Below are 15,193 nucleotides of genomic sequence, written 5' to 3'. Positions count from 1 at the left end.
GAGAGGGCGGGGGCACAGAGAGAAAGACGAGAACCAGAGACCAGGGCAAGGAGACAGAGACACATAGAGCCTGAAGGAAGATGGAAAGAAAGAAGCAAAAGCAAAGCCCAAGATGCCAGGGGCCCCCCAACACACACACTCAAACTTGCACACACTCACACTCCTACATACTCACACACACTCTTCCTCAGCATTCAGAGACCTGGGTTCTAGTCCTGCTTCTGCTCTTGAAATGCCGTGTGACCTTGCAGAACACCTTACCTCTCTCTGAGCGTTTGGTCCCCCTGAGGCCTGGTGGGGTTAAGCTGGTTCCAGGAAGGCGAGGAAGGAGACAGGGTCGGGCACGGGAAGGCAGCAACCTCCTGGGCACCTCCTTCCCGCCCAGAATGGGAGTGCATGTCTGTAATATCCCCTGCAAACAGTGGCTGGGTGCTGACCTCCAGTCCCAGCTCTGGGTGTTTTACCTGTATTAATTTACCAGTTCCTCCTCATTCCCACCATATTAGGGGCTAAACCCCATTTAACAGATGAGGAAACTGAGGCACTCTCCTTTAAGGGACTACCTAGGGTGACTGCAGCCTTCCTAACAGTGAGAGCCCACCTGCTGCCATTTACACACCCCTTTTCGGAGCTAGGTCTCATCCTCCCCAACCCCTCCCCGTCCCCCAACCGGGGGGGGGGGGGGGGGGGGGGGGGATGGTGGCCCGGCCCAACCTGACCGCGGCCTCAGCAGGCCCACGAGGGGTGTCTAGCCTGGCCTCGGAAGGCCGCGAGTCAGAGGCAGCAGGAAGCCGCAGCCATGTGGTGCTGGCTGCAAAGAACCAGCTGGGGCCGAAGGGTGCCCTGACCCCACACTCCCACCCCGAAACCCGAACCTGGACGGCAGCAGCCAGGATCGCCGGGAGTCGCGTGGTGCAAGAAAGCTGTCCTGCGGCGCCACCTAGTGGCCAAAGAGGCCGTCTGGCCCCTCCAGAGCCCGCTGAACCGAGGGCGCTATAGGAAACCACCGGCCTGGCCTGTAGCGCCCCTGTTCGCTGGGACATTGGAATACACAGAACTCCTCCACCCCGGGGACCGTGTGCTGACTGTCCCAGATTGGGAGGAAGAAAGGAATACGACAGAGCTTGGTTCTTTGCCCTCCTGAGAGACAGATTCACACATCCCGCAATCATCTACTCATCTCTACCTAGCCTCCCACAGGCATCCCACACTCAACCCTCATCCATCTGATTCGTTCATTTATGGAGTGCTTACTGTATGTTCCAGGAGCTAGAGCCATAACCATGAACAAAACAAAGATTCCTGCCCTTGTGGAGCTTACTGTGGGGCGTAGGTGGGGAAACAGACAATAAACATAAACATAAGAAAACAATCTACCTATTTTAGAAGCAGAAAAGAAAGAGCCTGTCTGACAGTATAACTGGGCTCCATGACCCCCCACGGTCCTTAAGGCAAATTCATGGAGTCTGATGTCAATTAGACCACCCTTCCCCGGTCACTCCTCTGGGGGCACTCCTGTCCCAGAGAATGTACCCTAAGGGGTCCTCCTGCCGGGGACTCTCCCCTCCCACATGAATAGCTCCTCTTCTCCAGAGACTTCTTGATCCTGTGGGCTCGTCAGCCACCCCCCCAAATCCACCCCCGGCCCCCAGCACCACAGCACTTACTCCCCGGGGGTGGCTGGTGCAGGGTTGTGGCACACACTCAGGCCAGGCTCTGAATCTTGATTCCCAGCTCAGACATCAACACGTGTGACCTGGACAGCTTCTGCGGCCCCTCTGTGCCACTGTTTCCTCACCTGTAAAACAGGGGAAACAGTTGCTCCTACCACTGAGTCAGTCGTGGACAGTGGGAGGGAAATGAGTTAAAGGTAAAGCACTTAGAACAGCACCTTGACATAGTGTTTGCTGGCATTAACATCCGTTTAGATGTTCTCTCCCTCCAGGACTGGCTGATGGAGGTTAGACAGAGAGGTGCATCCAGAAAGGTCCAGCGAAGTCATCTCCATCCCCCACGCAACAGCACAGGGCATACGAAAGGCCCTCAAACCAAATTCGCTCATTTACTGAGTGCCTTCTGCATGCCAGGTACTGGGCTAATACGTCTCCGGGCGCAGCTGCTGCTGCCTCCCCACAGATGCTTCTTGCCGGTTTGTCGGTTCCCGATTCGCGTCCCGAAGGTGGGCGGTCAGCTGGCGGTACTTCTTGATGGTTTGCAACAGTAACTCCCGGGCTGCCTCTTCACCCTCCTGGGCTTCCCGAACCCGCGCCCACCGCGTCCAGCTGCCCCCGCAGCTCCGGTTCTGTCTCGCGTGCATCATCTCATTCGTCGCTTCCAAGTCCCCCACGGCCTCTCTCAACTCTCGCGCTTTCTCTTCTAGACTCAGGTTCCGGTCTGTTAACATCTCCACCCCGTCCTCAGCACCCAGAGCAGCATCCGCGTGCTCCCTGAGCTCATGGCTGGTGCTCTCTGCCTGGCTCAGCTCCTCCTGCAGACACTCCCGCCGTTGACACAGCTTCCAGCTCTTGGTTCTTCTTTTCCACGAGCTTCTGGAGTTTCACGTGCTCCTGCTTCGCCGAGGAAGAAAGATCCCTCGCCAGGGCACCCTTCAGGCGGGCGTTCTGCCCCGCGAACTGCTTGAGCTGGTAACTGGACGCTGCCCCGTCTGAGCCCTTCTCTTCAATCTCAGCCTTGAGGATCTCCAAGTCCGTGCTGAGCTCGTCCACAAGTTCTTTCAATGCCTCCACCTCCCGCTGCGGGGACTCAGCCCGCTCTTCAGCCATCTCCTTGTCCAGAGTGGCCACCTCGATGGCATCAGCAGGGTCGGCCGGCTCATCGAAGTAACGTCCCTTCGCCTCCCGTGCCTCCTTGGCTTCCTTCCGTGCCTCCTGGAGGACCGCCTGCCGCTCCTGCATTTCGCTCTTCCATTCCTGCACCTGCTCCAGCTGGATCTTATGTGTCTTCCGCCTGTTTCAACCACGGGGTCTCCAGTTTCTCCTCCAGGTCCCACACCGGGGCCCTCAGCCCCTCCTCCTCCTCCTCCTCCTCCTCCTCCTCCTCGGAGGGGGAAGGCAGTGGGGGTACTGCTCCAGGAGAGAGGAGAGCCGGTGTGGGGATGATGGGTGCTGCCAGTGGAGTCTGAGCGGGGGTGCTGGGCTCGCTGCTGCTCAGCTCACCTGCTGATGTTGAACCAGAGGGACCCAGGGAGCTACCTAGTCGCAGCCACCCCAGATGGAGCTGTGAACAAGGCACTGTAAGAAGAGTAACATCTTGGGGCGCCTGGGTGGCTCAGTCGGTTAAACATCCAATTTCAGCTCAGGTCACGATGTCATGATTCATGCGTTCGAGCCCCACATCAGGCTCTGTGCTGACCACTCAGAGCCTGGAGCCTGCGTCGAATTCTGTGTCTCCTCCTCTCTCTGCCTTTTCCCGGCTCACTCTCTTTCTCTCTCTCTCAAATAAATAAACATTACATTTAAAAAATTAAAAAAGAAGAGTAGTGTCTAGGCTAGAAGTTCTCAAACTTTTTGGTCTCTGAAAGTCTTTTTTTTTTTTTTTTTTTTTAATTTTGAGAGAGTGTGTGAGCCAGAGGAGGGGCACAGAGGAGAGAGAATCCCAAACAGACTCCACGCTCTCAGCACAGAGCCCCACGCGGCTTGATCCCACGAACCAGGTTCCATCCCATGAACCAGGAGTTGGAGGCTTAACCGGCTGAGCCACACAGGTACCCTGGTCTCAGGAAGTCTTTAACACTCTTAAACAATTTCAAGATCCCAGGGGTATTCTCTTTCGAACGTCCCCTCTCTGTAAAGAGAGCTTTCCTACTATTCTTTTCTGGTCTTATACTTTATTAAACTTTTGCCTGCTGTTCAAAAAAAAAAAAAAAAAAATCAGGATCCCAAACACCTTTTCCATGTGTAAATACCTACTGATAGTTATCATATTAGAAACTAAAACTGAGAAATTTTTAATTTTTAAAATTTAGTAGTTAATAAATTTTGTTTAAAAAAAACAATAGCAAACTCATTACATGTTATAAATAAAAGGACGTGGGGGACCCTTGGCCCAGTGGCGTTGTCAGAGATGCTCTTTTTCACTGCTTTATGTTAAGTAAATATTTCTAAGGAAAACAGTCGTATTTTCCAAAGCAAAACAAAATCGCGGGAAAACACTGATACGGTTTTGCATTTTTGCAAATGTCTTTTAACGTCTGACTTAATGCAAGACAGTTTTTCATGCCATACTCGACCTGGGAGATACGCTGCTTTGGTTGAAGTACCTGAAAAATACTCCCCTTGCACACTTTTCCTTTTTCAGAAAAAATATAGTCGGAACACTCCGCTCCGCCCGGGACCTCACCCACCACGGAGCTACTGGACGCGAGAGGCTGGACCAACCAGCCTGGGCTGGTTTAGGACGGCTTCTGGGAGGAGGCGTGGCCTTGTGCGCAAAGGGATGGTTGGATTGGGATTGGACAACAAATGCGTCCTTCTGCAGGTCGGCCCCGCCTCCGGTTCCCGCCCCTATTTCCTCTCAGTAGTAAAGTGGCAACCCCAAACGCATGCGTTCTAAGGCAGGCGGGCACTTCCGCCCGCCCACCCCGGAACCTCTGTTCTCGCCCGAGTTTCCGCGGAGAAGCTCAGGGAGGCCAAGGCGGAAGTAGTGTGAGCGTGTGGGCGGAGCTGAGTGTAGCCATGTCGGCGGCCCTGCTGCGGCGGGGCCTAGAGCTGCTGGGGGCGCCAGAGGGTGAGGAGGGTCCGGGAGAGGCCGTGCAGCGCGGGCGGAGGGGCGGTGGGGGCGGCGGGGGCGGCGGGGGCGGCGGGGGCGGCGGGCTGGATCCCCGAGGGTACGGAACGATCCCAGCCAGGCTTGGCCCCGGTGCGATGGAAACCCTGCACGCCCTCCGACCCGGGTGCATGCCTCTCCCTCTTCCCCTGCAGCCCCCCAGGCCGCGCCAGGCCAGGCCAAGCCGAGCGGGGCTCCGGTGAAGCGGACCCGGAAAGCGAAGGCTACCCAAGCCCAGAAACTGCGGAACTCGGCCAAGGGAAAGGTGCCCAAGTCGGCGCTTGGTGAGCTCGGGAGGGGGGCGGCACCCTGGAGGAGGGAGCGCTTGAGGCCGAGCTTGAAAGGTTCGCCAGGCATTTCTGGAACACCTGGTGTGCGCCGGGCGCGGGGCAGGATCCTGGGAATACGGAGAGGAACGAAACGCATCTTCCCGGAGAGTGTAAGAGCGAGGCGGGGTTAGAGTGCTCTAGAGAAAATCGCTCATGCGGAGTTTGGAGGAAGTTAGTTGCTTTGAGAATTTTCAAGAAAGAAGCCTGGTAATGACATTGTGAACAAGGGTCAGAGGTGGGAGCGCCTAACAAAACAGTTAATATTCTGTGGGCCTGGTGCTGTTCTAAACCCTGTATAAATAAACGTTCGCTCGCTTGATTCCTTGCACAACCCTGTGAGGTCAGTACTGTCGTTACCCCAGTGGTCAGATGCAGAAACAGACACCTGTCCAGATGGTACGGGTAGTAACCAGGCAGTGGGTCTCCAGAGATTTGCTCTCCCCTACTCGGTTCAGAGGGAGGCAGTGTGGCCTGGGCAAGTGCGATGGTGCAGAGACAGTTGTGGGGGGGGGGGGGGGAGCATTGATGAGCTTCAGTGGTGAATTGGCTGCAAGGATGGAGGAAGAGGGAGACACCGAGAGCAGAGCCTAGTTTGTAGTAGAGGATCCTGGGGGATACGATTCCCCTTAAGGAGACCAACAGACGTGGGGAGCGACGGGCGTGGGCTGGATGGTGGGGTATTCTGACCTGTGGCAGGGCTTGGTGAGTTCCTAGTGTGTCTTTGAACCCCTGGGGCCTGGTATATAAAAGATGTTTAGGGGCGCCTGGGTGGCTTGGTCGGTTAAGCATCCGACTTCGGCTCAGGTCATGATCTCACGGTCCGTGAGTTCGAGCCCCGCGTCGGGCTCTGTGCTGACAGCTCAGAGCCTGGAGCCTGTTTCAGATTCTGTGTCTCCCTCTCTCTCTGCCCCTCCCCTGTTCATGCTCTGTCTCTCTCTGTCTCAAAAATAAATAAAAACGTTAAAAAAATTTTTTTTTTTTTTAAATAAAAGATGTTTAAGTGATTGTTGACAGAGCTGTGAATTCCAAGCAGGAAACCGCATGAACAAAAGCGTGGAGGCAGGAAAGTGAGCCGCGTTTGAGCGCCACCGATGTTGGTGTGAAAGAGGAGTGTAGGGTGCCAGAGGTCACCTCCTTTATTTATCCCAGCCCTTGTCCCCCCAACCCGTCACTGTACATAACTGATGATGAGGGGACTCTCGAGCCTCAGTGACCGAGCTAAAGAACCTCTGTGACGGCCACCTTGGCGTGAGCTGCGTCATCTCTCGCCTGGGTTATTTCAACCACCTCTTAACGTCCATCCTCCCTCCCCACCACCACCACACCCAGTAATCTTGTTCTCGCCACAGTGGCCAGAGTGATCCTGTGATGTAAGTCAGACCTGTCTGTCCTCTGCCCCACACCCTCTGGTGGCTTCCATCAGACTTGGTGCCCAGTGAGGTCCCGCGTGGTCTGCCCCCTCTCCAGCTTCGTGTCCTGCTCCCCACGCCAGCCATTTTCTGTGCTCCGAACACATGGACCACACTTCTTCGGGTTCTTCGCGCGGCCTGTTCCCTCTACCTAGAATGCTCTTCGCCAGATGTCCATACACTCTGCCTCCAGCATTTGCTAAAACGTCAGTTCAGTGAGGCCTGCCGAGACCCTCCTATTTAGAATCCCAGTCCTCCACCCTTGGCATTTCTCATTTGTCTTTACTGTGCTGTTTTTCTTCATGATGCGTATCACGCTCTAAAATACCGTTGACCTTGTGTACCCTGTCTCTTTGCTCTGGAACGTAAGCTCCACGAGGGCAGGAGTTCCGTTCTGTTTTCTGCTGTATGCCCTGCACCTAGAACAGTGTCTGATACACAGTAAATGCTCGGGCCTTACTTGTTGAATAAGTCACTTGAGCATCTGGGAGCCAGTGGGGGGGGGCTTTCAGTGGGATCTGTGTGGAGAGCCCCGGATGTTGGAGTAACCTAGGGAGGGGACACAGGGCCTCTGGTATGGCTGGTACAGGGGGTGGGGAGGAGATATCAGGAGGGGACCCGGAGGCCCCCAAGGGAGTACATCAGAAACGATTCCTGTCCGCCTGCCCTCCACAGCTGAGTTCCAGAAGCGAGAGTGTCAAAGCTACCTCGGAGTCAACCTGAAGTTTATGACCAGTGCAAGAAGCACAGTGGCTGAGTCAGTCACCCAGCAGGTTTGTCAGAGGGGTGGACCGTGGGGAGGAACCTGGGCGGGGAGAGCCATGGGAGTCCCTGCCCGGAGCGCGGAGCAGAGGTTGGGCCCCCGCTCTGGAAGGCAGAGAGCAGAGCAGGGCTGCTGGGAGGCTGGGCCTGGCCTTACTCCCCTGTTTCCCTCGTGGGCCCCAGTTTGCTCCTCTGTAAGTGGAAGTGGTGTGCCCCGCCTCCCAGGACAGCGTGAGAGCCGGTTGAGAGCGAGGCACTTGGTCAGCTGTACCAGGCTGTGCAGCTCCAAGGGGCAGTCCCTCATGCGCCAAGAGTCACCACCCAGGGATCCTGACTCCCCCACATTCCTAGATTGTGCGCCAGAACCGGGGCCGCAAGGCCTGTGACCGACCTGTGGCCAAGACGAAGAAGAAGAAGAAGGCTGAGGGCACCGTGTTCACTGAGGAAGACTTCCAGAAGTTCCAGCAGGAATACTTCGGCAGCTAGGCTCCCAGGAGGACGCAGCGGGAAAGGCACTCAGCCCGTCTCCTCCTCTGACCTCACAGCCTCTGCTGGCCCCAGGACCCTGCCAAGCCGCCGGCCTGGCACAACGAAGCCTGGGGGCTAGAGCCAGGGCAGGGTGGCTAGGAAGGAGATGGTGAGCTGGAAGCCCTGGGAAGGATACGCACTCAAAGCACAGCTGACTTCTGCAGGAGGGGGCCGTCTATCTGCCAGAAAACATGTCTGACTGTGTCCTTTGCTTTGGCCCAAGGAGGGCCTCTGGGCTGTTTGCTCTGGAGAAGCCAGTCACTAGGCCCTCAGGGCCACACCTCTAGGAGTAGCAGGAGGGCTGCTGGGCAGGCTTCCGGGCTCTAATAAACGGGGACCCGAGAGCCGTGTGTGCTGCTGATCTGCCTCGGGTGGTGTCTCCCAGTCTCTTCTGTCACCAAGGGGCCTGTCCCCATCTCCCATGGTTCTTAGAGCTCCGGGTCACAAGCCCTCCAGTCCGGGGCCGCAGGGGTGGCTCAGTCGCTTGAGCTTCTGACTCTTGATCTCAGCTCAGGTCATGATCCCAGGGTCATGGGATTGAGTCCCATGTCGGGCTGCGTGCTGAGCGTGGGGAGCCTGCTTAAGAGTCTCTCTCCCTCTGCCCCTCTCCCCCACTCTCTCTCTCTCTCTAAAATAAATTTTTCAAAAAGTTCTGCAGTCCAGCCCCAGTGCAGGTGCCCCCTCCCCCGCAGCGGAGAGCACTCACCCAGCATCTGCTGATGTGCCCAAGAGGAGCCTCCTCCCCTGGAGGTGACAGCCACAGCTGACAAGGGAGCCCTTGAGAAAAAGTAGCACCCACAGCAGCTGACTCGGGGTTTCGGGCAGTGGGAGTGCGGCTGCCCTGTTGCCCAAGGCTTGTGCTCTTTTGGGGGGCAACTCAGAAGGTGAGCTTAAGAAACGGGGCATCACACCGAGGTCTGTGCCCCAGTGGGAAGATGGGGCTGGGTCCACACCACCATGAAAGGGCAGGCTGGACCATTCCTGGCAGGCGCGTGCATGTTGACCGAGCATGAATGAGTGGTTGTACCGACTAGCTGGGTCTTCAGGGTGGAGGAGACCAGTCCTGGAAGTCCAGGGGCCTCTCCGTGGAGGGGTTGCGGGCCTCGTGGGGAAGAGGGCCCTGGATGCCCTGGGCAGCTCCATCTGACCGCCCTACAAACAGGGCCCCAGAGGTCACGTCCAGCAGAGGACTTCAGAAAGGCCCCCTGTGGCTGGGCCAGCTGGGGACCCACAGTCTGCCAACCCAAAGTAGGTTCTGTCCAGAGGAGAGAGGGTTCCACCCCCCACACACATGCCCCGGGGGTCTGTTCTTGGTTGTTAACTGGCTTTCCATCCTACCTGGGGACAGAAGGGGGCCTGCAGACCTGCCCGAGGCAGAGCTGGAGCCCGTCCTGTGTGCAGGTGGCCTTCATCCCAGCAGCAGGAAGCAGACCATCCACCCAGGAGGCCAGGAGGGCCAGAGAGGAGGGTGCCGTTACTCCAAACCCTTATCAACCCACTTTTCCTCAAATGAGCTGGTTCCAAAGAAGGGGAAGATGGGTATTCTTCAAATTCTCTCCTGCCTGCTGAGCTTTAACGACCCCTATGTGGAGAGAGGGAGACAAACTTGGATACCCTTGCAGACCCCCTCCCTTCATCTTTTCAGCAGCTCGGCAAGAAGCTGGCTCGGTTGTGCAAGCACTCACGTGCTCACGCTCCCTGGGAAGAGGGCCTGACCGGCCGCTGACAAGGACACACCTACTGTTCCACAGGCACCCTCGGGTGCCCTGTTTCCAGTTTCCAGGTATCGAGCGACTGGCCTGGCTCTACGGCAGGGAGTTTGCAGGCACGAGAGCAGGGGTTCTGCTGCTTCTCTGCTCGTGGGCTTTCCGGTAGTTGTTTCACCTGTGCCACGTGGCACTAGTGAGGTGGGTGTCCATGCTCCTGAGTGACCAAGCTAGTGCTCACCGCTGAGATTCTGGGCCGGCAGGTCAGGGGAGGACTCTGGGATCTAACGGTCACCCTGGCCAGTTCTGGTACCAGTGGTCAGGAGGTGGCAGAGGGCCCAGGAGAGGCTGGGAGAGGCACTGGGGAAGCGAGGATGTGCCACCATGGGCAGGGGTGGGGTGGGGGGGGACAGGTGTGCGTGCAGAAGTCACGGATGGGGGGGTGCAGCTCCAGGACCTGGTGGTTGACATCAGCTGGAAAAGGAAGGGACAGGGCTCAAACAAGAGGACGCTGAGTTGCCACATTCCCACCAGGACTACAGACCCAGAGGAGGAGGCCTTCCCCAGTTGAGACATTGTGAGCAGATACAAAGCGCCTGGAAGCATTTGTGTCTCGCGTGGTTTGGGGGGACCAGGCTGAGCAAAGTTGCAGGAACTCACGTGACCAGGGGGAGGGCCCAGCCAAGGCTACCTGTGGTTTCCACAGTGGGGTAGGCTGTTTGAGCCGTCTACACTTCCTGCTCCTCGATGACTGGAAGGGTTGGCCCAGGGGCCAGGTGGGAGTGGGGCAGGACTGCCACGTGGAACCTCGCTAGGGCCCAGCCACAGGCCTGCCCGGAGCTTGTGTGGACAGAGGGCTGGGTTCCTGCAGGAGCCGGATGGGTCCCCATCAGGGGACTTCCTCTGGCAGAGCGGGGACAGGGAGCCCTCTTGGAGAGGGAGGTGGGACTGTGGCACTCATATCATGTGCCCATCTGTGAGTTTGCTGGGCCGGCTTTCTTGGGGTGCCTTCCCATCTACATCCACAATTTTCCAATCCTTTGAAGGCCAGGACAGACACCCATCCCTCCAGGCAGCCTGCTGTGACCTCCCACCCAAGAGTCCCTGCTCCTTCCACTGAGGTCACCCAGCCTCACACAGTCCCGGTCCCGGAGCTGTCACTGTCTACCCCGTGTAAGCATCCACCTGCCGTCCTCCCACCGGACTGAGCCACCTTCCCCTCGCCGTGTGGTGCCCGGTGCAGGTGTGCTGCCTCCTAGGGCCGCTACTGGGGGTGGGAGGGAGGCTTTCTGTCTCCAGCTGGACTCCCTCCTGGTCTCCGGCCTCTAAGTCCGCTGCCTCCCCACCGTCCCCACCTGCATGTCAAAGAGGCGCGCCGAGGCTGAACACGTCCTCTGCCAGCATCCAGGGGCTGAAATGAAAACCCTGCTCCTCCCCTGGTTTTCTCTGTCTCGGGAAACGGAAACCGCCCTTCCAGTCGCTCAGCTGCCATTTAGTCCCCTCTCTCACACCCCTCGTCAGAGGCTGACTTCCTTGAGCTTCAGAATCTATCCAGGCCCTGACCAGCTCTCCTGTCTCACCTGTACTGACCCCAGCCCCATCCTCTTTTCCTGCCCACCTTCCATTCTCAGGCCATCAGAGGGACCTCTTGAAATGGCAACCAGTGTATCACTCCTGCTGCCAGGACTCCCCAGGTCACACAGGGGAGACTCTCAAGTCCCAACAGGGCTACTAGGCCCTGTACCGTGTGCCTGTCCCCCGCTGCAGGCAGCCCTCCCCCAACCCCCTGGGCCCCTCACTCCCTCCCTCGTCTCCTGCCAGCTTTGCCTCCCTAAACACCCATCTTACGGGCAGATCCCCCTACCTGAGTACTCAGCCTGCCCCACGGCCATCTAGCGTCACATGTCTCACTTTAAGATTTTAAGTAATTTCTACACCCAGTGTGGGGTTCAAACAACCCTGAGATCAAGAGTCGCATGCCCCACCGACTGAGCCAGCCAGGTGCCGCTAGGTGTTTTATCCTTACTGGCGGTCTCCCTCACCAGAACGAGAGCAGAGACTTGTGTCTGGTTTCCTCACCACTGAATCCTCGGCATCCAGGACAATGTCTAGCCCGTGGTGGGGGCTCATGAATAGTTGCAGAGAAACACGAAGGCCGTTCCCTGATCTCCAGCACTTGCGGCCTCATCCTAGGGGCGAAACAGGCGGCAATGCCGAGAGCTGAGTGGCTCCTGCCTCGGTACAGGCAGCAGAGGGCTTGGAGCTGAACCAGGAGCACCCCACCCCCACGGCACCACGGTAGAGCCCAGCCCTGGGGCTGGACCTCGGCCTCAATCCCGCCCCCTGCCCCGCACCCCTCCCTCTGTGTGGGTCTCTCTAGCACTGAGACCCCACGTGGCCTATCTGTACAGGCCTCGGTCATTGTCTATACCAGCTGCCCCTGGACCAGCATCCACCTGCAGCCTTACCTCATTAAAAAAGGCACGATTGGGACGCCTGGGTCGCTCAGTCGGTTGAGCGGCCGGCTTCGGCTCAGGTCATGATCTCGCGGTCCGTGAGTTCGAGCCCCGCTTCGGGCTCTGTGCTGACAGCTCGGAGCCTGGGGCCTGTTTCAGATTCTGTGTCTCCCTCTCTCTGACCCTCCCCCGTTCATGATCTGTCTCTCTCTGTCTCAAAAATAAATAAACGTTTAAAAAAATAAATAAATAAAAAAGGCACGATCATCAGATCCTCCTCACAGCTCCTAATGAGGATTATGAGCCAATAACCACAAAGCTCTCAGTGCCAAGCGTCAGAACTCTCAGTGACTATTAGCAGTAATCATTATTACGTGCCAGGCACTGTCATGGGTCCTGGAAATACGGAAATGAACAAGACAGCACGATCTCTGCCATCGGAGAACTTACACTGTAGTTGGGGAATAGGAAATAGGTAGGGTCATGGAAAATAACAGTTAAGGCAGAGGGGCTGGGACATTTACAGAGTCCTCTTGGAAGGCCTCTGGGATGACATAGGAGACCTGCATGAGAGAGGGAAGGAGCTCTGGAAAAATCTTGCAGGCAGAGTTTACAGCAAGTGCAAAGGGCCTGAGGGAGGCATGAGCTTAGCAGAAAGATGCAGGAAGGCCCTTGTGGCTGGAGCACAGCAAAGAGTGAAGGAGGGTGAAGTCCGAGCATCGTTCCTGGTCTGAGCCTACAGACTCTACAGGGGCCTTTGCTGCCCACCCCATCCCTGCCTTTTGTGGTTTGGGGAGTCTTTAGCTACAGGGGCCTGGGAAGGGGCATAGCCCAGCGTCCTGGCTTTAAGCCTTTAGTCTGCACTGTCCTTCAGGGCACCCCAGGGAAAGGTTTCCCTTCAGTCAAATGGGGGAGTGGGTCACTGTCTCCAAGGACAGAGGATCTCACTGGCACTGGATGTGACAAGGTGGCTGGGTCACTTCCAGGGCTGTGGTCTCTCTCACCTCCTGTCAACTCTCCGTGTCCCCCTCCTGTCCCACCCCACATGCCCCAGGCTGGGGCAGCTGCCCAGTCATACAAAGTATAAGATACTGTTGGGGGTAGATAGAAGGAAGCACTTGTAGTCGTAGATTCTTATTTCCCGTCTCGGATTTAAAAACTGTGAGGTCACAAAGCTGAAGTGAGGCATAGAGCAGGGGTCACAGGTGACAGCTGTGCTCATGTGGGGGCCTTTGGCAATGGCTGTAGGCTCCCCACTCTCCTCCAGCTCCTTCCCAAAGCCACCAGGGATGATCCACGTGGACAATGGGTGTTATCTTAACAAAGCCTCCACATTTGTGATCTGTGGCACACCACCTTAGCACCCACACACGCTTTCTCTGAACTCCCAGTTTAAGACAAGTGTCCGGGGTCCCCCTATAATCCTTCCTATAAGGAATTATGGAGCCATACCGTTTAAAAACATTCCGTGGAGTCAGACTGCCTGGATTTGAATCCACCTGGTAGCGGGGGATGTTACTCAACCTCCCTAAGTCATGGTTCCCACATCTGTGAAGTGGGGAAGAGGTAATCCTTATGAAAAACTTTTTGGGGGCACCTGGCTGGACTTTTGACCTCAGAGTTGGGAGTTCAAACCCCACGTTGGGTGTGGAGATTACTTAAGATCTAATTTTTTTAGTTTATTTTGAAATAAATAGCTGTGTTGTTAGTGCGGAGCCCGATTAGGGTCTCAAACCCACAAACTGGGAGATTACCACCTGAGCTGAAATCAAGTCGGGACACCTATCCAAGCCACCCAGCTCAAAAATCTTTTAAGACATCTTAGGGGCGCCTGGATGGCTCAGTCAGTTAAGCGTCAGACTTTGGCTTAGGTCACGATCTCACGGTGTGTGGATTCGAGCCCCACATCAGGTTCTGTGCGGACAAGCTTGGGAGCCTCCTTTGGATTCTGTGTCCCTCTCTGCCCCTCCCCTGCTCTCACACACACTTTCTCTCTCAAAAACAAACATTAAAAGAACAACTTTAAAAAAAAAAAAAAAAAAAGGCATTTACGGACGCCTGAGTGGCTCAGTGGGTTGAACATCCAACTTCCATCCAACTTTGGCCTAAGTTATGATCTCACAGTTGCTGAGTTTAAGCTCTTCTGCAGTCTTTAAAAAAATTGAGAACTTAGTTTTTGTAACCTCAATGTGTGACGCTGAGTGGATGCTGTTCAACCAGTAAATCCCCACATATTTAGCTGCAGTTAAGCTGCTTAAATGGGGCTGGGGGGTGGGGGTGGGATCATGTCTGTGATACTAACACCTAGATGGGTGGTCCCTGCAGAGTAAACTGTGGGGAGAGACCCACAGCCTTGTGGGATCTCTACCACCTCAAGGTAAGACCTGTACCAGGCCCAAGGTCCATTGTGACCCCTCCCCCCCCCCCCCCCCCCCATGCCTCAGAGGAACGTTCCCATTTGGGTCATTGGTTGTATTCCAACACTAGGTGTTGGGAAAATCAGGGAAACATGGGCCTCACCTTGCACACACATCCAGTTCCAAACTCAAGGGGCAAAACAGGTTTAAGAGCCTGATGCTCCTTCATGCGCCGGTTTCTCTTTGGGTTATCACAGAACTGAGAATACACATTAAGGGCTCAAACACTGCCATTGAGATAAAAAACCAAGGCTCCCTCCCTGGAGAGCTAGACCCACGAGACACACAAGATGAGGGGACTGACCAGGATGGACTCCAGACAAAGGATGACTTCTCAGACTTGAGAAATCCAAGTTGCAGTAGTGTGGCTTCCTGGTACTGTCCTGACATCTGCCAGCCTTAGAGCCCAGCTCTGACCAGAACTTCAAGCTACAGGTCGGTCCTCAACTCCCAGCAAAAACCAAAGACCCATTTCTCTGAGTTCTGGGAAGAGGCCTCTACAGAAATGTAAGTTAGAAGAGAAACTTTGACTCAGGCAGGCCTTATCTGGGCACTAAAGGACAGCCTACAATGCTGCAAGAGGCAGAAGCCAGGCTGTACCTCCCCTGGCCACCAGCTCCCTCAGGGTAAAGCTCTTTGGCCTGAACCCCACTCGAGAAAAACACCCAGCAGCCTACCGCAGGGGGCCCTAAGTCCAACGAGGTTGAACCAATCCCTCCCTCCGGGGTGATCACAACCGTCAGGCCAAGGTTGGTAAGGCTGCCTTACCAGAGATCAGAAAGCAAGCACAACTCACAGAAG

At 56.2% G+C, this 15,193-nt stretch overlaps 1 protein-coding gene and 1 pseudogene across 2 annotated transcripts; one reads left to right on the top strand and one right to left on the bottom strand.

The window, feature by feature from the left end:
* Window positions 1-1,446: 1,446 nt before the first annotated feature.
* On the bottom strand, window positions 1,447-4,696 carry LOC132695222 (dynactin subunit 1 pseudogene; annotated as a pseudogene). Its single transcript, XR_014138020.1, has 3 exons — window positions 4,679-4,696; window positions 1,892-3,279; window positions 1,447-1,798 (listed from the first exon to the last, which is right to left on the bottom strand). The product of XR_014138020.1 is annotated as a dynactin subunit 1 pseudogene (transcript).
* On the top strand, window positions 4,615-8,157 carry RPS19BP1 (ribosomal protein S19 binding protein 1). The gene is made up of 4 exons (XM_060656296.2): window positions 4,615-4,746; window positions 4,941-5,069; window positions 7,199-7,296; window positions 7,637-8,157. Exons 1-4 carry the CDS (start codon window positions 4,695-4,697, stop codon window positions 7,769-7,771), a joined length of 414 nt encoding a protein of 137 aa, XP_060512279.1. The 5' UTR covers window positions 4,615-4,694; the 3' UTR covers window positions 7,772-8,157.
* The last annotated feature ends 7,036 nt before the right edge of the window (window positions 8,158-15,193 follow it).

This window comes from Panthera onca, chromosome B4 (genome assembly GCF_046562875.1).
Source record: "Panthera onca isolate mPanOnc1 chromosome B4, mPanOnc1 haplotype 2, whole genome shotgun sequence".
Lineage (NCBI taxonomy): Eukaryota > Metazoa > Chordata > Mammalia > Carnivora > Felidae > Panthera > Panthera onca.
The sequence above is the reverse complement of the archived record's forward strand: the minus strand, read 5'-3'. Positions and strand labels throughout refer to the sequence as shown.